Source organism: Erythrolamprus reginae, chromosome 10, assembly GCF_031021105.1.
Source record: "Erythrolamprus reginae isolate rEryReg1 chromosome 10, rEryReg1.hap1, whole genome shotgun sequence".
NCBI classification, from domain to species: Eukaryota; Metazoa; Chordata; class Lepidosauria; order Squamata; family Dipsadidae; genus Erythrolamprus; species Erythrolamprus reginae.
In genome coordinates, this window is record NC_091959.1 from 104026 (window position 1) to 128521 (window position 24496).

At 49.5% G+C, this 24496-nt stretch overlaps 1 protein-coding gene across 4 annotated transcripts; it reads right to left on the reverse strand.

Annotated features, from left to right (window-relative positions):
- Positions 1 to 1018: 1018 nt before the first annotated feature.
- On the reverse strand, positions 1019 to 20484 carry WDR72 (WD repeat domain 72). Of its 4 annotated transcripts, none has more exons than XM_070762211.1 (21): positions 20407 to 20484; positions 18593 to 18664; positions 18347 to 18514; positions 17485 to 17591; positions 16813 to 16891; positions 15523 to 15697; positions 14918 to 14994; positions 13045 to 13164; positions 12154 to 12299; positions 11814 to 11910; positions 11141 to 11282; positions 10586 to 10810; positions 9981 to 10195; positions 9629 to 9824; positions 8922 to 9121; positions 6632 to 7437; positions 6240 to 6316; positions 5876 to 5958; positions 5118 to 5265; positions 2450 to 2539; positions 1019 to 1999 (listed from the first exon to the last, which is right to left on the reverse strand). In XM_070762211.1, the coding sequence occupies exons 2-21, from the start codon at positions 18605 to 18607 to the stop codon at positions 1944 to 1946; spliced, it is 3222 nt and encodes a 1073-aa protein (XP_070618312.1). In that variant the 5' UTR covers positions 18608 to 18664; positions 20407 to 20484; the 3' UTR covers positions 1019 to 1943. The 4 variants fall into 4 exon arrangements, with proteins under 4 accessions (XP_070618312.1, XP_070618310.1, XP_070618311.1 ...); XM_070762209.1 differs by having other exon boundaries at positions 1192 to 1999; positions 8922 to 9163; XM_070762210.1 differs by lacking the exon at positions 20407 to 20484 and having other exon boundaries at positions 1192 to 1999; positions 8922 to 9163; positions 18593 to 18688.
- Positions 20485 to 24496: the final 4012 nt, after the last annotated feature.

A 24496-nucleotide genomic window follows, 5' to 3' on the forward strand; every position in this document is an offset into this window, starting at 1 on the left:
GGTTCTCCAGAACCTGTCAGAACCTGCTGGATTTCTCCCCTGATTTGGTGACCAAGATGGATACTAGTCAGTTTCATAGAGCAAAAATTGTCAAAGGGATTGTCAATCCACATAATCTTTCCTGATATTTTCTTTCATCTCAAAAGCCATTTTTCTTTCATAGGTGATCTTTTATATTTAACTGAGCATATGTCATAAATGGTTTGCTGTGACTGTCATCCTATCAACTCGAAGGCCAGAGAAAGGCCCGTGGTAGGACAGAGCTGGGACCCCTTTCATCTGAACCTGCCCCCAGGAGGGAGAAGGGCCCACTGCCTGCCTACCTTCCTCGGCCGGCCTGCGGGAGGGGAGGGGAGGGGAGGGGGTCTCATCTGGCCAGGCAACACAGTCTTCCTTCTGACTGGTTGCCTTCCACAAGAACTTTGGGTGGGAAGGCATTTGCGGCTGGGAGCTTCTCTCTGACTGGAGCCGGCAGGGCGGTTGTTTGCATCAGCCTGCTAAGACTCCTCCAGTGCTGGAAAGCTGCCGGGGACAGAGCGAGAACTGAAAATGAAATGAAAAATACAGGAAGCCAAATGTGTACACCATTGGATACACCCGCCATCTGAACTGAGAGGCAGCCAAGCTAGTTGCCCCACGGAGTAAACTGCTTTGCCACCACCACCACCAGTAGCAGCCATCGTCATCCCAGGGGCTGACCAACAGGCATTCCTATAGCCACTCCTGGGAGTGAAGCCACCTGGATCTCCAGGAAGGATCAATGGACCTCGGTTCTCCCCTCTCCCTTCACTGGAAACCTTATCCTGATGAAAGCCCCCAAAGAGAGTTCTAGAGGGATGTCACCCTATCTCTGCTGCAATATAGTATTGTCCTTCCCTTAACAAGCAGGCTCCTGTCTTCCGGTCTTTCTCTCATATCCTTCGGGAACACGATCGATGATTGTTAAGGAAGTAGAGTTACCTTGAGGCAAGATGGGAGGTCTATACATTGTGTGAACAAACAGGCATGCAATACAATGTATTAAACCGCCTCGATGAATCTATTGTTTCTTTATTTTCTCCTCCTGACAGGCCAGAAATAGAAAAAGGGAATATTTTGTTGCACTGACCAGTTTCACCACCAACACCTGCCTTACTTACAGAAGACAAAAGGGCTTTAATGCCCTTTCATAGACAAATTGGAATACAGGTTAGTCACAGAGGTTTAATTTAATTACAGAATAATGAATTACAATTTACCCCAAGGGGAAGTTGCCTTTCCCTGGCAAGGAGCATTCATGTCCACTACCTTGACCTTGGATTAACCAGTGGCCATAAAGAATGCATGAAGCCCTTTACTGACTATATTTGGTTTTTTTATGCTGCTTTTTTAATCACTTGTGATGTTTTAAACAGCATCAAATGGTAAACTACTATAAATTAAAATTTTAAGCTTATGTGGTTGTTAAGATATTTTCCCCATCAATAAACTTGTGTAGCATGGAAGCAAATTCCAAGTACTTGAGAAGTTAGGGAGGAGGCCAGGGTGGGATCCAGCACCCCACCATGGACGGTGCAAGACCTACCGTGTGACCTCTTACATTTCAGAGCTTGCAGTCTCATTCTTAAACAGATTTTGGCATGTTAAATTGTCTTAACACTTAAAAAAACCATGTCAAAAGAGGAAAACCTGCAGTGATTGATGAGGATAAACCTGGCAATGGACAAAAACCTCCTGGCTCAAGTCCCGAAGTATGCCCAGGTCTTCGTTCATCTGCAACAGGTCAGAAGGGTTGTTGCGTGGAGGGATCAATCTGATCTTGATGTTCCCGAGCTCTTGCAGCATCAGCCAGAGTATATTTGAAGGAAGAGACGCAGGAGGGAGTGGAGGAGAGAACAGGAGGGCTTCCCAAGCCAGGGTCTGCAACCATTCTTCCTTCTCCAAGGGGAAAGTCAACTATTCTTTTAACACACCTTGCAGGAACACAGTTTGGCTATCCAAGGAGGCGGCTTGTTTACGCCTGTTGAGTAATAACATAAATTATGTTTTTGATATTCTTTGAGAATTTTCTGACCCATGGCCACCTGGCCTCTCTTACATACCTCCGGCCATGAGGAGGATTTATCATTTTCTAAGGAAGTCGGCTCAATGCTGGAACCGTTCTTACAATCATAGAATTTCCCCCGATGCCCAACCAAAATCTGACACAAAAGCAGTTGAAAACAGTTGTAGGCACCTGCTGGCAAGTGGTGTAATCCATTTTTTTTTACTACCAGTTCTGTGGCCATGGCTTATTGGGCGTGGTGTGGCTTGATGGACATGGCAGGAGAGGGATACTGCGAAATCCCCATTCCCTCCCCACTCTGGGGCCAGCCAGAGCTCAAAATGTCCCCTAGCGGGTTCTCCAGAACCTGTCAGGGATTTCAGCCCTGCTGCTGGAAGATGGTGCCACTGATGGGAAGAACCTCACCTGCCATCCCCAGTTCCTCTGCAGAACCTTCTCCATCTTCAACGCTTGGTGTGGTTGCGCAGCCCTCACCCTTGATCATGCCCAGGGCACCTGGGAGGAACAACAAGATGTTGTAGTCTTTCAGTAGCGAGCCCACCCTCCCAAATCTTTAGGAGATGAATTCAAACAAAAGTCAACATTAAAAGATAAATGCCCTTCTATGAGATGCTTCCACTCAGTGGAGTCGAGTTTCCCACTCTTTTGTCTCCAGGAGGGGAGCAAACGCAGCAGCACTTCTCAAGTGAGTAGAAGTCTTCTTCCCTACTGCCCTCCAATGGGAATGTTCCAGCTTTGGAGTAGCTGCACATGGCTGGATCCTACAAGGTTACAGCTGGACTAGACGATCCTTGTGGTCCCTTCCAGCCCCCAGTTCTTGCCCCCCCCACGCCAGGGGAGCAGGGAAGAAAAAAGGCAGGCCTGCAGGGACCACCCCCCTGGGATCCACTGCAGAGATTTGGGGAGGGGGGGATTATGAGCGATGTTTCCATAAATATCGTCAGGAATGGCCTCTTGTTACTAACTTGCCAGCACTGCTGCTGTGCTTCTGTGGAGGCTTCACTATCTCTTCTGCCCCACAGCACCCATTGCACGTGGAATAAGGGAACATTTTAAAAGGATCAGATTCCATGCACGGACACCACCCCAAACACATGCTTCCCTGTGAGGCTTGACCGAAGGCCTATTGGAATCTCTCCTCCTAAGGTTCGGGAGAAGCCTGGCGTGGCGCCTAGACAATTGGATTTTGTGTAAAATGCTCAGCAAATCTGATTTCTGTTGCATTAAGGAGCCCTCTGCTAAACAACATGAAGGAAGGGGTGGATCAAGCTGCAATTGTACAGGCTCTTCCAATACGTTTCCTTCAATACTTGACCACTAATGCTAGAGCTACCCTTGTAAATGAGCGTTGACAAAGTGAGAGGAATCAACTGCAACCACGGATGGGTGTCGGATACGAGAGAGCATTAAATGGGGTGGTATATCTTTACAGGAAAGAGCTGTAATCCGGTGTAATGGACACGAGCCAAAGTCCAAAGGCCTCAATCACAGCTGTCTAAGGAGAACCAAGAACAACTCTGGTCAAGTCTAGTCACTCGACTCAGTCCTTCCATTCTCTGGTGTGAGGGAGGGGGATTCCAGAAGGAGTCAAGCCCTGCTGGAAGATGAGGCCCAAACTGACCACAAACTGACAGCATCCTTACGGGGTCGTGGCTGAGAGCAACTGGCAGGCGCTCTCGGCACTGTTCCCTCTAAGCTACACGGCCGCGCACACAAAACCAAACTTTAGCACAGTACTGCCAAGTGCTGTGCAGATGACTTACTCATTTTCCCCTAGCCCTGCTCTTCAATCCTGCCGCCCTCCCTCTCCAGTCCGCAGGCAGTGGTAGGGGGAGGAGAGAGGGAGGGGGAGGAGGCTCACAAAGCCCGTGGGACTCTGCTGCCCAGTGTTGCCTAGAGACAATTCTCCCAGCCTGTCTGCTGGTGGTGCTCACTGCGGACCGAGCAAGGAGGAGAAAGTAAGGGGGGGGGATTGAAACTTCCTGGGTGAATTTGGGCCAATCAGAGCAGAATTCCAAGCAGAGGTCCAGTGCCACCTTAATTCTTATTGGAGGGGAGTGTGGAAATTGAAAAAAAAAATCATATTGGGATACCAGAAGGATACTGCTTGAGAATTTCCACATAGGGGTTTACTTTTTTTAAGGACCCCCGGAGGGGCCTACAGGCAGAAAGGAAGCTGTGGGCTCCCTCCCATATTTGGGGATACAAGGGTGATTCTACAGAAAAAAAGCATATGGCTCTTCCCTGGAAGAAGCTGAAGGGATAGGATCCTGTGGTCTAGAGGTTAAAGCTGCTGCCTTGCAAGGCATCCCCCACAGGTTCAAATCCTGGTATGGCTTGCTGCAGAAAGCAAAAGAGGTCGAGATAGACTATATACTACTCTCCCTTTTTTTCATTATCAGCAAAAAAAGTTAATTAATTAATTATGTGTGAAGTACACACCAAAATAAAAACAATCTCAAACTGAAATTTATTTATTTATTTATTATTTAGATTTGTATGCCGCCCCTCTCCGCAGACTCCCATACAGCTGTTCTGCTGAATGCATTCTGCAAAAGAGGTTTTGCGAAATCAGTAACACTGATTTTGTTGTTGTCTTGGGTGACATCTATGAAAAAAATTCAGGTGCTCAGGCATGAAAATGTGCTGCTCAGACACTATACTTATCTGCACAACCCCCCTCCCCCCAAAATTAGAGGGAACATTAGTTCTCGGTATAATGTGGTGGGGAAAGGCTGGCACCGTTCACCTTATGCAGGAGGGTTTGTAAATAGCAATAGCAATAGCATTTAGAGACATTATATACCGCTTCCTAGTGCTTTTACCTCTCTAAGAGGTTTACAGAATCAGCCTCTTGCTCTCCAACAATCTGGGTCCTCATTTTACCCACCTCGGAATGATGGAAGGCTGAGTCAACCTTGAGCCGGTGGTGAGATTTGAACTGCTGAACTACAGAGCTGCCCTCTAACCACTGCGCCACCACGGCTCATAAATGTGGATTTCACCACTCTTCTGCCTCTGGAAACTCAACAGTTGCTCTGCACTTCTCCCGAAATCGTTGCAGTGAACTTACCAAAAGCTGCACCCAGCGAAGGGGGGTTCTTGGCCCCCTCTGACCCCCAGCTGCTAGAGTTTGTTGGCCCACAGCCTCCAGCCAAAGTCTTCTGCTGCATGCTGTGTTCCACTTCAGCCAGCAAAATTGCTTGAGTGGCCTCCATCACCTGCCATAGACAGAGAAGGGGAATGAGGTTGATGTGGAGGCCTCCTTGCCTCACTCCTTCCCCAGAAGAGCTGAGTATCCAGGGAAGGGGCAAAGAGAGCTGAACCGGGGTCTCCCAGCAGCAATGGCCCAGTTGCAGGCCGGGTGGAAGGACAGAGCTGGAGGAGAAATATTCCACAAAATACCCCATGAACTTAGCACATCCGGGAAAGGGCTGGGCGCATATGTTCATCGTGAACTGTTTAAAGTTTTTACATGTACAGTTATATAGTCTTGACCCCGATGCCAGCCAGCAAGGCCTGACATGCAGCCCGCTCAGCCGCAGGGTGTTCCTGCAAGGTCAGCCGGCTGGGGTCCCTTCTGCTCAGCCCCCTCCCCCCGGGCACCCTGGTAAGCATCGAGCCATGAGCCTCAAGCAATTTAGCTGAGTGCCAAGATGTCACTTTCCTACAAAACTCTATACAATGTGACACGGGAAATGGGAAAGGAGACATGCTCCCCGCTCAGGATTAATTTTCCCTTCCTTGACCCACAGCCGCTGCAAAATTGTTTCGCCAGCTGAAACCTGGGGGGGATTTTAAGCCCTTGGAATGGGGTTCGTTTCTTCTTACCTCTACGGATTGGTCTCTCCAGCAAGAAATTAGCTTGACAAATGAACGATTATCTGCCTCCCAAACAGGAAACCTCAACATATCTGAAGCAAAAGAAAATTTATCAGCCAGGATTTTCTTCCTACAGAATATAAAGTTCTCTAGGAAGGATCCCTTTCCTTGACAGTTGCTCAGGAGTGACACGTGAGATTGACAGTTCTTGGTCCACCTGAGGTCCTCCGGACTCCTGGCGCCCCTGAACCTTTTAGGGCTTGGAAGGGTTCAGGCACCACTGACTCTCCCTCTGGGAAGGAAGGTTTCCCCTCCTCCTCCTCGCAATACACCCCTCCTAGGAGACAGTGCGGGCTGTGCCACCAAGACTCACGTGGAGGAGGCTCCGGGCTGGGATCCTCCAAGGCCACCAGAGATGCTGCTGGCCTCCACTTGTTGCGCTTCATGAGGCTGAAAGCAAAGAGATCCCCTGTGACTCAGGAACCCCAACCCAAGCATGGCCAAGGGCCAGCTCTCTACCATCTCTGTCTCTTTATTACACACACACACACACACACACCCTTCCTTCGTGAAAGAGGGCAGTGGGGCGCACGTGGCCAGGAGGCCTCAGAGGCTGCCTCGTCCCGGAACCAGGCAAGCTCAGGCCTTCCAGAGATTAGGCTCAGATTATATGTGAATGACCTAGGCAAGGACTGCTCATCCACCCATTTCTTCTACTGTACAGCAATCAGTTTTTATTTCGGAGAAAGCTAGGCTCAGTCTTACCTGGTCTTTTCAGAAGGCCTGTTCATTATCCTTTGAACTAAAGACATCCTGCTTAACAAATGAGCCAGAAGTAGCTTTTGCTCTGTAGAGGTGTTTCTCCACGCGCTCTTTTTGCCTGCTTGCTCTTGGGTTGCACTATAGTATTTGCTGTGTAAATGCAGCACTTTGCTAGAAAACAGATTAACTCCCTCCTGCTGCTTTGCCACCCTCTCGGCATTAGCACTGTTCCATCCCGGCAGTGTTAAAGCAAGATAATTGTTTTTTGAAAGCTGTCCAAAGGAGACAGGAGAGAAAAGTCTCAAGATGCCTAAATACTGAACACAAAGGCCGTCCAACTCTCTGTCCACACCCCAGGGGAAAAGGCAGGACAGGAGGAGCTTGGCCACCTCTGCGGCAACCGTTGGGCTGGCTCTCCTGGACGACTGCCTTCTCATCTTCTTGGAGCTCTTGGCTTTCTTGCGGCCCTTGATGCTGTGGCCTTGCTCCGCCCCCCCCCCTGGACACGCCTGCCCGGGGCCTTGTCCTTCACTCGCCACCCCGACCTGCCCTTCCGCTGGAGAGAGGGACCCGGAGGTTCTGTTTCGCTTTAACACCAGTGTCCTTTTCTCCGCTGTGTTTCTGACCCTCTTTAAAGCTTCCACGGTGCTGAAGGAATTGGAGGACCTCAGTCCGCTGGCCGGAGAGGAGCAGAGCAACTCCACCAGCTTTTCCAAGTCAAAAAGGAGCACGTTGACACTGGCGCTCTCCCACGTTGCCCTCAGGGGCCAAACAGCAAAAGGCCCCTGAGCCCAGCAGAGAGTCGTTAGCTGAAAGAAATATGTTTTAATAATTTAGTTGATCTCACCATAGTCAGTGCAATAACGATAATGAAATAGAATAACAAAATATGTTCAATTCAGGTGGATGTCATGCAACAATGAATTTCATCAATAAATATGCAAATGTTTCACTTTTGAAAAGAAAGAAAGCCACTACCGAAAATAGCAAAACGCTAAGGAGAAAGGCATGAGGAATAAAGAATAAATGACGCTTCGCTATGGTAAAAGAAATGTTGAAAAGCAACAACCCAATGACACAAACATGGTTCCAATGTGTAGTGGAACAGCCATAAAGGCGGAGTATTAACTGGCCAGAGGGGTTTCTAGGCTCAGTCCATCCACAGCCATTGGCCACAAATACAGTCTGTCCAGGGATCTCCCCTCCCTCTCCCAGGGAGCCTGGGGCCACCTCCTCTTCAGAAATGAAGAGCCCTCCCTTGGTCCCATAGCTTCTCTAGTAGCCCCCTCTGACAACAGCCCCGTTCCCCCTTTTGGACTCTAGCAATTCTGCAATGTGTGAGGTCCAAGAGGCAGAATTCAGCATCCCAAAGCTGGTCAAATAAGCAAAGAGAAAGGACAAGCTTGGTTCCAAGGCAAATCAGCTCTAAGACATGCAGACCCCCAGCCATTCTAGGAGCAGGTGGGCAGGCGCCAGAGCAAACCATTGGAACACCTGAAGGTCTCAAAGTTTGCTCTACTCCTCAAGCCTGCAGATTTTATTTATTTATTTATTACTTAGATTTGTATGCCGCCCCTCTCCGAAGACTCGGGGCGGCTGGCTTGCATGTTTTCCCGAAAAAGCCCTTCTCCCACATCCCTCCCTGTATCCCAAAGAAGGGGACGGGAAGAGGTGAGAGCCCCTGGAAACATAACACAAATGTGGACCAGACGCCACTTATTATTATTATTTATAAGGCTTGTGTGTCGCCCCCCTCTGGAGAGAGGGGCAGTTGGCAGCAGCAACAGCCAGGGAGCCTTTTCAAGGGCATCGTCGTCTTCTTTGCTACACACAGAGCTCTTGATGAGCACTTTGGTTTCATTAGAAAACCACCTTCTAAACTTAGGGATGGCTAATAGAACACAATAGAAAGGTGTGCACACTTGATAACTGAAAATGCCCAGACCTTGCACAGGCAGGTAGAGAGGCTCATATGTCAGTTGATGGGTGAGGGGCTAATGGGTCAGTTGAGAAGGGCGGCACGTGGACATTTAAATAAATAAATAAATAAATAAGTACACTGGATTCCCATTTTTCAACACTTGAGCAGTTAAAAGGATGCTTTTTTCTCAGGCCACCAGTTACGGTGATGTAGAACTAACAGGGCTGAAACCTACCAATGGGAGCCCTCGATCGAAAGATGGGGGACAGGAGGAGTCATCAGAGGGGAGGGGGAAGAAACGGGTGGGTGGGGGCACAAAAGAACCAGGCTTTCATTCACACCCCCAGCCACTGCTTCCTTCTGTGTATTCACCTGGCCACAAAAAGGCCTTCTTGGATGAGCGAGTCTCTTGCAGGAAAGACTGCCAAAGGCCGAAGAGCTGGACAACGTCTTCCGCTGGCCATCTTCTTCTTCCCAGGCCGCATAGAGAGGGTCGGCCACAAGGCCAGAATCTTCACAAGAAGCCAGGATCGCTTGGGCCGTCTCCCCACTTTCGTGGCGCTCCAGGCTTCCTAGGCAAAGGGGGAAAGGAAGGGGGATGTTCCCTGCATTCTCTAGGATCCGGACACAAATTTTCAAAGCACATTTTAAACATAACCCAAACCAGGAAAAGGCAGAGTCCCTCTAAGGCTAAGAAACGCTACCCTCTAGTGGCCGCTGTAACGGTTGCAACCGGAATCTGGGTCCAGGGTCCATCCCATAAATTTAACATTACTGATCTGGTAACTTGATGATGGCATCGAACCCTACTATTCAATTGTCACATGCACATTTCTGTAGTCTATTTATAACCGGTCTAGGTTTGGGGATGAGAAACGAAAACATCTATTCGAGGTCAATTTTGCTCCCTCTAATAATCACAAATAGGAATTGTAGGGGGGGAAATTAGGGGCAAACGAGGCTCCATCCGCTCCTTTCCTCCCGAATCCAACCATTGCGACTAGATGCCCTGGATGCCCTGCCAGGGCTGACGGCTGCAGAGGAGAAGGGCCGAACCAGGGCAGCCTCGCTTCCGTCACCTGTTTCAATGTCCCAAACGTGGACCGAATCATCTTCACACCCCACGACCAGCAGATCCTCCGCGGGGTGCCACCGTAACGCCGACACAGGGAAAAGGTGTTTCCGGGCCCGCAGGAGGCAGGTGCGCTCTTGCACGTGCAGGAGCGCAACAGAGTGGTCGCCACACACGCAGCACACCAGGTGGTGGCCTCTCAGCTGCAAAGGCAAGGCAAGGCCAGGAAGACTTCCTCGCTCGCGCCCGAGGAGGACGCCGGGGGCGCTACATGGGTCAGGCGGCCTTGGGGGCTCGCACCCCGGGCAGTAGCAGCCGCCGCCGTAGCCCCCTCCCCACCCGCTCGCCCCGGGACTCACCCTGCAGCCAGCCGGCGATAGGAGTAGGTGGGCAACGGGCCCAGCGTCCAGAGCGAAGCGGTGCAGCTCCTCCCCAGTCAAGAAGTCCCACCAGGCGACGCAGGAGTCCCGGCTCCCGGACAGCAACCAGCGGGGTGCCGGCCGACCGGGCAGCACCAACAGTGCCGTCACACCGCTGCAGCCAGCGCCATTCAGCACGCGGGGTGCCTCATGGTCTGCGGGAGAGAGAGCTGGGCATGGGCAGCGCCGCCTGGAGGCCCCCTCCCTCCCCGCCTTTCTGCAGCCCCAGCGCCCTGGCTGAAGCTCTGGCCGGCAGCACAATAGGCTCCCTGGGACGGGAGGCAGCCTTTCTGGGCCCTGGCGGTGGTAGAGGAGTAGGGGGCTGCCCTGTGGCGATGGGTGTGCACTTGCTCTGGGCTGGAGGGCCAAGAGGTCAAGCTCGGTGGACCCCCAGGGAACCCACGGCTGCAGGTGTAGAGAGCGTGCAGGCCCAGGCAAGCCAGGGGGTCACATTGAGGAAGGTTTTATTTAGGGGTGTGGGGGGGGGAACCCTAATGCCCCGCCCCCTTCTTGAAAGCCAAGGAGGAGGATTCCAGGCTGCTGACCTTTGTGCAGGGAACCTTCTCCCAGCAGTCTGGCCTTGGCAGCAGGCAAAGCTGGCACGAGGATAATTCTGCCATCTTCATACCCACAGACCAACTTCTGGAGGCTGGGAATGTACGTGGAAGCTGTGACGGGAGCTGCCCAGGGGTGACCAGGGAGGCCTTCAGCTATCGGAGGGTAGGTGTTGAAGTTATCCTGCAGAGTCCCGGATGCTGCTACTGGGATCACTGTGGGGGGGGGGGGGCGGGGGGGGGGCACGACAAACACAATGAGATGCAAGCGATGGCACCTTCCTGTTCCCATCCTTGAGGAGAGTTGGGTCCCTGTAGTTTCCTGTTCTGGGCCTGACAGGAGCCTTTGGACGGAGGAGAGTAAGCAGTGGCCTTCTCCAGCCATTGCTATTCCACGCTGCCTCCCTTCCCAAAGCCTATATTGTTTAGTAGTCATGTGTCTCCACACCCACATCACCCTCTGAACACGGTAAGTTCTAAGTCTCGGCCCCATTTTCACCATGTGCAGTGCAAGCTTTAAGACTTAAAAAAAAAAAAACCCGTAACCTTTTGGAGAGCCATCTAGAGTTGAAACCGGCACATCAGGGACATGCCATAAAGTGATCCTCCCGGAAGCTTGTCCAGAATAAAGCAGCTTATAAAAGGGTTCCTTCCTTTCATTCATGAAGCCCATGATGTAGGAAAAACTCTGTTGAAAACAAAATCCCGGAAGAGGAGCGAGTGGCGTCAGCTGACAATCACTTTCTTCAGCATCACCACCAGTTCCAGTCCAGAGTTTGCGGATCACTTCTGCTTGTTCCCCCTTCACACACTTTCCCCTGTGTTTTCTGGCATATTAGTGCAGTGGCCGAAGAAATTCACATGTTCGTGATAATGATGCTTCACCTTCCCTTGCACATTTGTGTTCCTGTAGCACTTTGAACAGCCTGAGGGTGAGAGGGGCTTCCACTCACACGTAGGTTGATTCTCAGCGTAGAGAAATTTAGAGGTGCAAGGAAGCAAGGAGCCATTTTTAAACCTTTTGATTTCCTACAATGGAATCCAGTGGCAAAATGAAAATCCTTGCAGAAAATGTCCTCAGTTCCCAGCCTTATGGTTGGTGAGGGTGCTTGCATTTATGGAAACCCAGCGAGGCCTCCAGAAACCCAGCCTTATGGTTGGTGAGGGTGCTTGCATTTATGGAAACCCAGCGAGGCCTCCAGAAACCCAGCCAACTTACTTTGTTGCCTGGCACCTCAGTAGAAGATAGCAAAACAGGTCGAACTGTTTCTTTCAGCCCCCTTCCTTTGGATCGCTGGATGCTCCGGGAAAGGCCACTAAAGACATGGGAGGGGAGAGGATCAGTCCTCTGACAATGCCTCCTCCCTGGCAAGCACTTCCTTCTGGGAATGGCCCCAAAGAGCGTCCTCTCTCGGCCAACAAGGGTAGCAGCTGCCAACACGAAGCCCCTGGGCCAAAGGGAGAGTTCCCCCAGCCAGGATCTTAGGAATGTGGAAGGTTTTGCCATCAAGAGGCTTCACGGGCTCCGGGTGGGGCTTCTGCCAACTCCTGTGTCTCACCTGTTCACCAGTTGATAGATGTAGCTGTGCCCATCTTCCGTCCAAATGATCAACCTATGGGCAGCCAGGATTTCCCCTCCTGCCAAGGTCCGGCTGCTTGGGCCAAACTCAGTCCACAGCAGGCAAAAGTCACAGTAATCATACACCTGAATCCAGAGACAAAAGGGGGGAAGGTGACCCCCTGCTGCTATAAAGCGGGGAATGAAAGATATCTACCCCCTCTGGCCAGAGCCCTGTCCCATCCTCCACTTCCAACAGAGGACGCAGTTACCGAGCATGAGAGCGATATGAACTTGGAAGCAGTGAGGAATCTTGGAAGAGTGGAAAATCTGGCTGTGATGAAGGCCCTCTAGAAGATTTATGAGTGGGGGGCGGGGGGGGGAGACACGTCTTTATGTCCAGCAGAAAGTATACGGGAAATAAGCATTGGCACAACCCCGTGGCCAGACAGTTCATCAGCTCAGGGCATAACAGTTCATGCATTAAACTCATTCAATCACTAAAGTTACAAGATGCGTTTTGCAAAGGCCAGAAGATTCCTGGGATCTATTACTGTAAAGGAGCGAGACATGAACGTTCCCCTTCTGGTAGAGCTGTAGTTTGGTTTCTCAAATTGGGGGAAATGGATGTGTGTCAAAATCAATAACATTAGTTTTGTCTGATTGGGTTTATTAAACACTAGTCTATTTGTGATCATTTTGTATGACTTAATTCTCTATTACAATTTGTATATGGCTATTTTTCACTTTTCACTCAGCTTCTGCATTTTGATAAGCTTTTAAAGTTATTTGTGAAGAAAATGCCGGATATTGCATGCACCGCTTAAGTCTACGGAAAGGGGGGGGCATACAAATCTAATAAATAAAATAAATAAATCTAATAAATAAATACCTCCCAGCAGGTGGAGAACACAACTAAGAGGAGCCTCTCCGTGTACATGCAAAATCGGACCGCATGGCAGAGGGTGGAGCCCAGGGGGTGGCACTCCCGCTCAAAAATGCTCCCCTTCTCCTGCACATTGGAAGGAAAAGAAAACGTCATGTGGTGGGGGAGGGGTGGAAAAAGGAGGAACAACTCGGCCAGTCATCACTGCATTTGGGCTATAAAGTAAAAGTTGACTCAGGGAGTCAATTGGTTTGATTAAGAGGGAGGAATCTGGACCGATTTAAGAGCGTAGGGGATGGCGGGGTTTTGAACTCCTTTTCCAATCCCTTCCCTTTCGGTTCTCTTGTATCTTAGCAGGCTCTCACGCTACGATGGCAAAGGGAGAATAAGGTCCCCTTGCTAATTCTCTCATAAGATTTCCGCCTTTTGGGCAGCAGACTGTTTGGGATTTTAAGAGGCCTCCGGGACACCGGCCACAGGTTAGGTGAAATAAAACCAAGACCAAGCACACAAAACAAACAGCATAGAAAAAAGGAGGATCCACTGACTTTTCCCCATACGACTGACCGATGACATACATTTTATACTAGCGTATCTACACAGCACAGAAACCACTTTAACTGATATTCCCTTTAAATTCCTGGGTTTTTTTTCCCCTGAGAAAAGGGAATATTCCTGCATCATGACATTTCCTAGAATAAATCCTATGGCCCTTTTGACTCCTTCAGAAGTAATACCAGCTGTGAGGCCTTGTTTGTTTGTTTGTTTGTTTATTTATTTATTTATTTATTGGACTTCTATGCCGCTCCACTCGGAGGACTTGGGGCGGCTTAGTACGCATAATAAAACAATATAACATATCTTAATCCAATCCAATTAATTAAATTAATCCAATTAATTAACTAAAAATCCAAAGAACCATAAAAACAATCATTTCATTCAATCAGCTTTCTTTCCACACATTCATTGGCCAGGGGTCAAGAATCTAATGGCTCCAAGCCAGGTGGCATAAGTGAGTCTTGAGACTCTTGCAGTAGGTGAGGAAGGTGGGGGCAGTGCGAATCTCTGAGGGGGGGGGAGCTGATTCCAGAGGGCCGGGGCCCCCACAGGGAAGGCTCTTCCCCTAGGCTCCACCAAGCAACATTGTTTAGTTGACGGGACCTGGAGAAGGCCGACTCTGTGGGACCTGACCGGTCTCTGGGATTCAGGAGATCCTGTAGGTATTCTGGCCCTATGCCATTAGGGCTCTATCGGTCATAACAAACACTTTGAACTGAGTCCGGAAACCAATTGGCAGCCAATACAGACTGCGGAGTGTTGGAGAGGTATATATTGTACATGTCTGGGCAAGCCCATGACTGCTCACGTGGCTGCATTCTGCACAATTTGTAGTTTCTGAATGCTCTTCAAAGGTAGCCCCATGTAGAGAACATTTACACCAGCCACACAATATCTGATTTAGGACAGTTAGAAAGTTGTGTATATTTTCTAGTTTGGAAATACATGTTTTTTTGGATTCTTTTAGGAAATTTATGCTACAAATACAATTGCAACCAAATCTTAGGAATTCTTTGTACGATAAATTATTTTCTAGTTATTCGGATCTGTCTGGGATTGAAATTGGACCTTTAAAAAAAACCTGATTTGTCCCCCCCCTGCAAAGTCCATTTCATCTCCAGGAAATTAATTTCCCATCATGCTTAACATCAAATCTGACCACTCCTTTCTAGGTGAAAACTTGCTTTGCATATGCAGCTTGGGGCCCGGAGGCAGAACTTTCCACACCTCTCTATGTCCACTCACGGGGATGTTGCTGCATCGATACTGCCAGATTGGAGGGAAAGAGCCACCTGGCCTGCGTACCTCGGCTGCTTCTCACCTGTATCCTGCTGACCGAAGATGACAAATCCCAGGCTTTAAGGTCCCCTGCTGCAGATACAGCCAGCAAGGAATCCTCTGGAAGAGGGAGAGAGGATGGCTGTGGGAGAGTCACAAGCAGGGGCCACAAGGAGGGGCAGACAGGAAAATGGGGCTGCTGCTCTGGCCTGCCCAAGGTGACCCCTCCCCCCATGCTCCTAAACCCGGCCTCCGAGGAGTGCCCGCTTTGTGCCCGTGGGTGGGTCACGCGCCCTTCGGGGTCCTGTGCCCTCGCTCGCTATCCCAGGGCTCCAAGAGCGGGCAACACTGTCCTTGCACCAGCAGCCCCGGTGTGTCCCGGGGCCTAAGTGGCTTGACCAGAGGGGATCCCACAGAATCCAGGGAGGCTCTTCTGGAGGTAAACCGTCAGCCTTCTTGACCACGATGTGCAGTACTGAATTCTGCAGCTCTGAGCAATTCCTGTAATTTCCAGACAGGCATGTGCCCACCCACTCACCAGAGAAACTATAGGTAAACCAATATAATTTTACACCCATCTTCCTATATATTATGGGATCTATGGATAACTTCGCATGGAAGCATCCGTGCTTTTGACAGCAAATATACCTTGAATCCTCAGAGAACGCACTAAGCACATGCAGCTGATCCAATCTGAAGAGGAAGACGAGGTCAGCGTGTGAAGCACAACCAGGCTTTTTGCATCAATAATGAGGATGTCGTTATACTGCCCACAACACACCAGCCAGCCCTCTCCTGCCATGCGAAACGAGCTGTGGTAATACTGGACAGAAGGAAAAAGGCAAGAGGGGTCAGCTGTCACAAGCCCACTGAGAAGCAGGTCTGTTATCCCAAGACTGATTCCTATGCAGGGGGGGCCTGCTGCCCGGACCGGGGGGGGGACGCAGTGGGGTAGCAAAAATGGAGCTCCACCCCAGAGCACCCAATTTGCACTGAAAGATGCTTTCAAAAATGCTGGGCGTCCTGCATAAGCCACGCCCACAGTGTGGTAGTAAAAATTTTGGTAGCCCCTCACTTCTCCTACCAGACATTAATAGGGAACAATTAATGGGCCCTTTTCCGTTCCCATTTAACTCTTTTCCCTGTGCTATTCCAAAGATGCATAAAGCGGATAACTCTCCCTGAAGCTGCTTGTGTCCCAAGGAAACGCACCACCCCGGTTCACAAGACAGAGATCACGCACAAGTGAAAGCGACACACTCCTCTCGGTCTCTCACCCACAACGCAAGCAAATCACAAGACTGAGTTCCATTATAAACATTTCCCGAGCATATTAATTCTAATTCTAAATTTGATGCACTTAAACAGGCACCGCAGTACGGACGCCGGCTAGTGCAATAAAACAAGGCCACTGCATTTGGCTTGGCGCTGTCTGCAGATTCTGTCTGAAACCAGCGGCTTCTCGGCCAGTCCCAAGCCTGCAGCCACCTTGCAGGCAGCCTCACGTCGGCTCAGGGCCCCACTGCTGGAGAGACTGCAGCATGGAGCGCAGAGGTGCACAGCTGCTTTGCCTTGGCAGCAGCAGGGGCTGCGGGATTTGCTGGTGGCCCGACCTTGTCCAGTTGGTTCCTTCTTTCCAAGGCCAAAGAAAGAAAGGCAGAAAAAGGGCAGCGGCAGCTTCAAGATCAGAAGCGAGTGGACGTGATGCCACCCAAAGAAGAAACAGCTGGCCAAATTCAGCCTGGGCATTCCAGAATCCCTAGTGGACTTCTAAGCATTTAGTGTGATCTTCATTTAGTTGTATCTTTACTCAGTGCTTTTTAAACAATGTAGATATAAAACCCAGGCTGCATTCAGTTTAGTCCTGTGTCAGAAGAGGAAGCTGCTCGGAGGTGGCACTCGAGGGGACACAGCCAGGGAAGGAGGCCTTCTACTTACACAGATGGCTGTGTGCCGAAAGGGCAGTCTTGTATTCTCTACACACCGTCCACTGGCGATGTCCCAAATGCTCATCTCTCTGCCAAAACAACAATGGATGATGTGCTACGACACACACACACATCCAATATGTGATTTACTTTGAAATGTAAAGGACCGATGGAAGTGGATAAGGTGTAAGATACATCAAAAACATTTTTTATTGAAATATGATGAAATCCGCTTTTTAAAATTGTTAAGGCCTAAACTTTCTCACCTATAGAGGAACAGTTCTGTCAACCTCCCCGTGAGCCATCTTAAGGAAAGCAGAGCCAATGGCTTTGCCTCAGACGTTAAGCGAGTCCCCTTGCTGCTGTTAGCAGCTGGCGCCAGAGGCAGATTTCACGGAGCAATCCTGGTGCTTCTGGCAAATGGCTCAAGGCTCCTGCGCCTCCTCTCTCCATCTCAGAAGACCAGTCTTCTCTTTCCTCTGGGGCCTCCCTCTTTTATTAAAACGCTTCTTCCCACGGCTCTTCTACGGTTAGCCCCCTGGAATCGCATACCAGTCCTGACCTACCTTCGCAAAAATTACCCTTAAGGAAGGTCACAACACGGCACCAATCTCTACTCTTACTTCCCGCAACTCAGGACTTTCCATAGATGAGGCATGAGGGGAAATGTCGAGGGACTGACCCGTTCTCGGTAGCACTGACCACGTACGGTTGCTTCTCAAAATCTCTTGCCTTCGCCAAGCACGTCACTGGGGCCGTGTGCCCCAGAAGCATCTGCCTTGATGACACCTACGAGGGCAAAAGGACAGATTTTCAGTAGTGGCTTATATCTTCTTGATTACAGAGCAGATATATGGAAAATATGAGGGTCGCCCAGAAGGTAATGCACCACATTTTTCCCCTCAGCCTACAGTAATGGTATGAATATGAAACTTTAGATAGACATGACTTGAAATGTCAGGAGTGCGTGTGTAAATTTTGCGTTTTTTCAGACAGAAATGGCGTCTGTAAGTGATGTGCGTTACAAACAGCGTGTCGTCATGGAATTTCTCACTGCGGAGGAAGAAACTGTTGGGAACATTCACAAACGTTTTGTACAGTTTACAGAGAAAATCTGCAGTCGACTGAAGTACGGTTAGTCGCTGGGCACAGAGGGTGGGGCCATTGGAGGTGATTGGCACAGTGCAGAAATGGCTGTGTGACCAGAACAAGGAGGGGTACCGACAGGGCATACACGCCCTTGTGTCTCGCTGGAGGAAGGCCATAGAACGGGACGGAGATGTCGTGGGAAAATAGGGAGTGTAGAAGAAACATCCTTCTTTCTTGTGTGCAAGTTTCATTGGGTTCAATAAATAATTGTTGAAGAAAAAAAAGTGGTGCATTACTTTCTGGGCGACCCTCGTAGCATTCTACTGAGAAGAAGGAAACGGCTGGTGCCCGTCCCGCGATGGGATCAGGGTGTCCGAGAAGGAATGGCCAATTCTTCCTGGCACAGGTTGTCCTTGTTGAGGAGCCCTGGAAGGCGACAGGAAGACATGTCCCACCTGGAGGTCTGGCCGCAGGTCCCAAAGACAGACTTGGCCCTCGTGACTCCCGGTGACGATGGTCCTCTGGTCATCTGCGATGAGGATAGCGGTGATGCTGTGGGGAGGGGCATGGTTTCCCCACAGGGTCACCATCTGGACAGAACCCCTCATGGTGGTCTGAAGGGTCTGAAAAAAATGGGGAGTTGTTGTTTTCCTTTGGATTGTGTTAAAGCTTTTGAATCCTTCGTTTGTGATTTTCCTTACCTGGAGATTTTGCATTGCTTAGGCAACTGTCGCCCGTGTTCCAAACGTGCTAGTTTTCCTCCCTTGACTTGCCTAAAGATGGACAAAGAAATCAGACCCCTGGGAGGGAGCTGGCCAGTTCTTCCTTGCCCGGGTGTGAGAGAGCAAGGCCAATTCTGCAGCCGTTTTCCTTTCCCTTGAAGTGGGGAGCTTCAAGTCTTCTGCTATTCAACTGAATCAGCCAGTGGCAGCTATTTTTAATTGGGCTTCAGTGACGTGGAGATCTGCATTATCTGTAGTAATCCACGCTCTCTTAATTTTCTAGATGGTCAGTGGAATCTGTTACACCGGAAATCCCCTCTGAGAAAAGTCTAAAAACTTTAATTAGTTCAAACAAGGTTGGTGAATAATAACTATAATAACTCCTGGAACTGACTTTTTTCTTACAACTATAATTAACATTCTCTTGAAAGCCTGGCAGAGCTTCTCTCCCAGGCACACACACACACACACCCCACACACAAAAGAATCAAGGTGGGGCAATGCTCAATGTCCTTCTCTCTTTCCAGCCTAGGCCGGTTTTAACCAAGCGCCACCGTCTTCTAGGCCGTATCTGTACTGCAGTTCACATGTATTGTGTCAACTGCTTAGAGAGCTGTGACCACCCGTCTATTTAATCAGTCTATATAAATGTGACTAATGGATGAATGAATGAATGAATAAAGTTTTGAATTCAATACATTTCTTTGGAATACCCTTTCTAAACTAAAGGCCATGTATTAGACAGAAGTATATACTGTATGTCAGAAAAAAAGTTGATGGGTGAGTGAAGCCAATCATGGCAGGTGTGAGGTGGAGAAATGGGAGGGATTCCCCCCCACCTCCCATGGAGAGCTAGACTGAAGGGGGGGGGCTGAGTTTGCCTGCCCTGCCCCTCCCTCACGTCCCTGCCGGGCGGAGGGGAGACAGTGAGTCTGCTACAGCTTTTGTTTCAAAAAAGACAGGGGACTAATTTCCCTCTGCACCATTGATCCCAAATGCGACTCCCTTCTGCCCCTCTGGACGGATGGCTCAGCAGCTTTCTCGGTTGAAGATGGTTTTTCTCTGGATTATTTTCTTAATTAGTCAACAGGGCACCGATTCAAATGAAATGCCCTGTGTTGGTGATCTGGGCTAGGCTGCGGCACCCCCAAGAGTGCAAAAGAGCCACCCAGCGCTTGCCTCAAGAGGGAGGCCCACGCCTGCCAGGATGACCGAGGCTGGAGCTCTGGGAAAGGGAGGAGGGGAGAGGCCACACGGCTGGGCAAAAGCCAGCAGGGCCATCGGGGCGAAATGGTCTGGGACCCAAAGCCAAGGCTGGAAGCAGCTAAATGACCTTGGACTGGCTTTGGGCTGGGCAAGGCCTTCTTGGTTCCTGCCCCTCCTTGCTGCCGCCACCAGGGGACTCGGGGGGGGGGGCACTGGTGGAATCAGGACAATCCCCCTGGCCTGGAGGGGAGGGCGACACCCCCGTCCACTGCTCTGCTCCTGACATTTCGCAGTTCCACCTTTTTTGATATTTTTGCACATTTCTTCCACAAGCTGAGGAAACCCATGTTGCCCTCCCAAGCAAGCTCATTTCTCTCTCTCTCTCTCTCTCTCTCACACACACACACACACACACACACACACACGCAGTTGTCTCCATGGCAGCCCCCCCCTGTGCTCCCTTTCCCCCCCATCCTAACCTGCAGTTGCCGTCAGGGACAACCAGGGCGAATGGGAGGTCTGGATTCAAAGGGGGAGGAAGGAGACAACACCCCCCCCCCGTTTCCCTCTGGCCCTTCCTTACTCACCAGCATGAAGCCCCCACCCCACACACATACACCTGGAAGTGGGGCTCCTGTGGTCCCGTGGGGGGGTGAGCCGAGGGGGGGAGAGAGCTCTCTTGCAGGCAGCCGGTGTCCTTGGGAAGGGCCCAGGTCTGCCCCTCCCTCCTCCGCCCTCGGTGGCCTCTGCACAGGAGGTCAGAACTGGGGAAAACTCACCTCCACCGGCTTCTCTTTCTCCCCCCCCCCCCAGGAGGGAGGCCCTTGGAGGCCTGGGCAGCCGCTCCACTCCCTTCCCTTTTTAAATTGCAAACTGCCCGTCCTCAGCCCAGACCTGAAGGCGGTTTTGTCCTAAAGAGAGGAGCCCTGGCTGGCTTCAGCTCTAGCAAGGGGCGCCTCCTGCCACCGAGGGTGGTGGTGTGATGCTGATAAAAATGTCCCTTCCGTTTGATTTTCTCCCCTTGTGTTGGAAATATCCAGAGGAGGTTGTGTGGCTCTCATTTCTGGGTCCCTCAGACTGGGGCTGTTGTAGAGCCAGTTGTTGGAATTCTGGGTCAACATTTGTGACCACCACTGTGTACATAAAAAGTGAGTGGAAATACAAAATAGAATGTTTGATCTGGTGCAGACAAAAATTGACCAAGTATTTAGAGTTCCTTTATGGCTTGAAACCTGCCAATCTTGCAATGTTTGCAAGGCTCAGTTATTTGGGGGAAGGGGGACTTGGTCTTGAATTATAATGAATTTTGCAAACTTTCAGTTAAAGTGTCCCAAAATGTTTCATAAAACACTTAAAAAATCTTTCAGTTTCTTAAGCTGAAAATTCAATTACATTTCTGGTAGCAAATGGTAAAGGTAAACTATAAAACTAATATAAAATAATATATGTAAAAAAATCTAAATGAACTCATATTTAGAAAAGAAAAATATATTTAAAATAACCAAGTGAAAACAATTTGAAAGAAGAGTGAGGGAAAAACCAAAAATGTAAGCCAGGGAAAAAAAGTAATGAAAATTTCAATTATTCAGATTTCAAAATGCACATTGTCAGGCTGTTAATTTGATATTGTCATTCAGTTTTAAAATGAATCGTGACCACAGTATCATATTGTCCAATTTTGTCCAGTACAAAGGCACTTCACAGACTGAGAGTTGGCAAATGTAATTCAACCAAGATCCCATCTGGGCCGGTCACTGGGACCAGAGACTTTCGGACTCATCCTCGGGGGAACTTCTCTCTCTACCAGAGTCTGAGGTTCTGGTGAAAGAGAAGCCCAACAGGCGACTGGGGCAGAGGGTTAGTCCTAGTAGTGCCAGGGGGCCGTTGCTCACGGTCACTCACGCCCTCATCACCTCGAGGTTCGACTACTGCAATGCTCTCTATATGGGGCTACCTTTGAAGAGTGTTCGGAAACTTCAAATCGTCCAAAATGCAGCCGCGCAAGCAGTTATTGCGCTATTCCTATATTTCATCATCACTCCACGGACTGCGGTGGTTGCCGATTGGTTTCCAGACCCAATTCAAAGTGTTGGTTATGACCTATAAAGCCCTACATGGCATAGGACCAGACTATCTCCGAGACCGTATTCTGCCGCACGAATCCCAGCGACCGATGAGGTCCCACAGAGTTGGTCTCCTTAGAGTCCCGTTGATCAAACAATGTTGGCTGGGACCTAGGGGAAGAGCCTTCTCTGTGGCGGCCCTCTGGAATCAGATCCCCCTGGAGATTCGCACTGCCCTCACCCTCCTTTCCTTCCGAAAGAGTTTAAAAACACATCTTTGACCAATGAATGCTTTAGTTTGATTGTTGAATGAATGAAAATGAATGTTTTCAAAGTAAGAATTTTGAGAACCTTTTAGTATATTAATTGGATAACTGTACTGTTGTGTTTTTTACTATGTATTGTGAGCCGCCCCGAGTCCACAGAGAGGGGCAGCATACAAGTCAGATAGATAAATAGATGGAGAGATGGAGAGAGAGAGAGAGAGAGAGAGAGAGAGAGAGAGAGAGAGAGAGAGAGAGAGAGAGAGAGAGAGTTAGATATAGAGGAGTGGGCCAAAGCCGAAGGGACGCTCAGCTGTAGAGGTATCTGGTGGAGAAAGGAAAGTCCAATGCTGTAAAGAGTGATTGATTGATTGATTGATTGGTTGGTTGGTTGGCTGATTGGATTTCTATGCTGCCCTACTCCTGAGACTCAGAAGAAAACTCCATAGGAACCTGGAATGTAAGATCCATGAATGAAGGCAAACTGGACGTGGTCAAACAAGAGATGACAAGACTGACCATCAACATCTTAGGAATCAGCGAAGTAAAATGGACAGGAATGGGTGAATTTAATTCAGATGACCATCAGGCATACCACTGTGGGCAAGAATCCTTCAGAAGAAATGGAGTAGCCTTCATAGTCAATGAAAGAGTAGGAAAAGCCTACTTAATCCAAGTCTCTGCCCCTACCACTGGTGCTGAAGAGCGTGAAATTGACCGGTTCTGTGAAGCCCTACAGCACCAAAAAATGATGTCCTTATTATCCTGGGGGATTGGAATGTTAAAGTAGGAAGTCAAAGGTAGAATTTTGTCCAGACAATATGATGGTCACAGCAAACACTCTTTTCCAACAACCCAAGAGACAACTGTACATCACCAGAAATCAGACTGACTATGCGTTCTGCAGCCAAAGGTGAAGAATCTCCACACAATCACTATTTGGCCCCCAAAAGAGAAGGGGGGATCCACTGGGGAAGAGCCTAATGCTGGAAAAGATCGAGGGAGAAAGAAGCAGGGGACGGCAGAGAGCGAGGAGGCTGGACCCCAGGGGATGGTGGAGGGCAGCAAGGCCTGGAGAAATGTTGTCCATGGGGTCGCGATGGCTTGGACACAAGCTCGCAAGTAACAACAATAACAATATACCCAAAATTCTTCATAAATTGAAAATGTCTTCAATTTTAATTACAACACTCACATTGCTTATTCAATCATTAGCTCCCTTCCAGCCAGTTAAGGGCGACCAAATCTTTTACTACCACACTGTGGCCGTGGCTTTGCGTCTTTCAGTGCAAATTGGATGCTCTGGGGTGGAGCTCCACTTTTGCTACCCCACTGTGCCCCCCCCACCTCCGCACCCCCCCCCCCCCGGCAGTAGCCCACCCCTGCTTCCAGGGGGAGGGGGTGAGTTTTCTTGGTTTTCTCAAGTTATCCTGCTGAAATCACAATTCTCCACAAATCCACCAGAGGGCGATCAGACATTAGCTTTTTGAAGTGAAGTTTGAACCCTGTCCCTCCCACCTCCAGCGGCAAGAGGATCCCCTTTCGCCTTCTCCACAGGTGAGGCTGGCCTTACAATTGTCTCCGGAGTCTCCAGAGAGGGGTGGCATGCAAATCTAATAAATAATAATAATAATAATAATAATAATAATAATAATAATAATAATAATAATAACAACAATAACTCAGAGAGTGGGCAATGAAGTGTCATTTGCAGCTGCTGGCTTTGACTCCTTACTTGTGCCTCTGCTAGCAGCAAAGCCCTGTAACAGCCACTCTTGGGGGACCAATCGGAAGAAGACGAGCAGAGGGTGCCCACAAACACCCAGGACAGAACTCCTTCCCTTCAGGACACATGGACAACCTCAACAACCGTGGCTTCGATTAGGAAAGTGTGAGCACCCTACGCCTAAGGCTGGACCAATCTAAAACTAGATCAAGCTCTCTGGAACCAGCTCCCCCCAGAGATTGGAACTGCCCCTACCCTCCTCGCCTTTCGTAAACTCCTTAAAACCCTCCTTTGTCGTCAGGCGTGGGGAAACTGAGATATCTCCCCTGGGCCTATACAATTTATATATGGTATGCTTGTGTGTATGTCTGTTTAATAATGGGGTTTTTTAAATTTTAAATTGTAAATTTATTAGATTTGTTATAAACTGTTTTTTATTGTGTTGTGAGCCGCCCCGAGTTTACGGAGAGGGGCGGCATACAAATCTAATAAACATAAACATAAATCCCCCAAATGCTCAGGAATTCCTAGAAGCTTAGCAGTCAGACAAATCGGCCCTGTCAGCTTGCACATAGAAATAAATGGCATTTTCACACCTTTCCACATACAACAAGAAGAGAACAAA

Excerpts from the sequence above, each read along its gene's own strand:
- WDR72 (XM_070762209.1), bottom strand. Across the intron at positions 9,825-9,980 it reads TATCGCCGGCTGGCTGCAGG|CTGAGAGGCCACCACCTGGT; the intron begins GTGAGTCCCGGG and ends TTGCCTTTGCAG. Across the intron at positions 2,000-2,449 it reads AGAGGAACTGGGGATGGCAG|GCGTAAACAAGCCGCCTCCT; the intron begins GTGAGGTTCTTC and ends ATTACTCAACAG.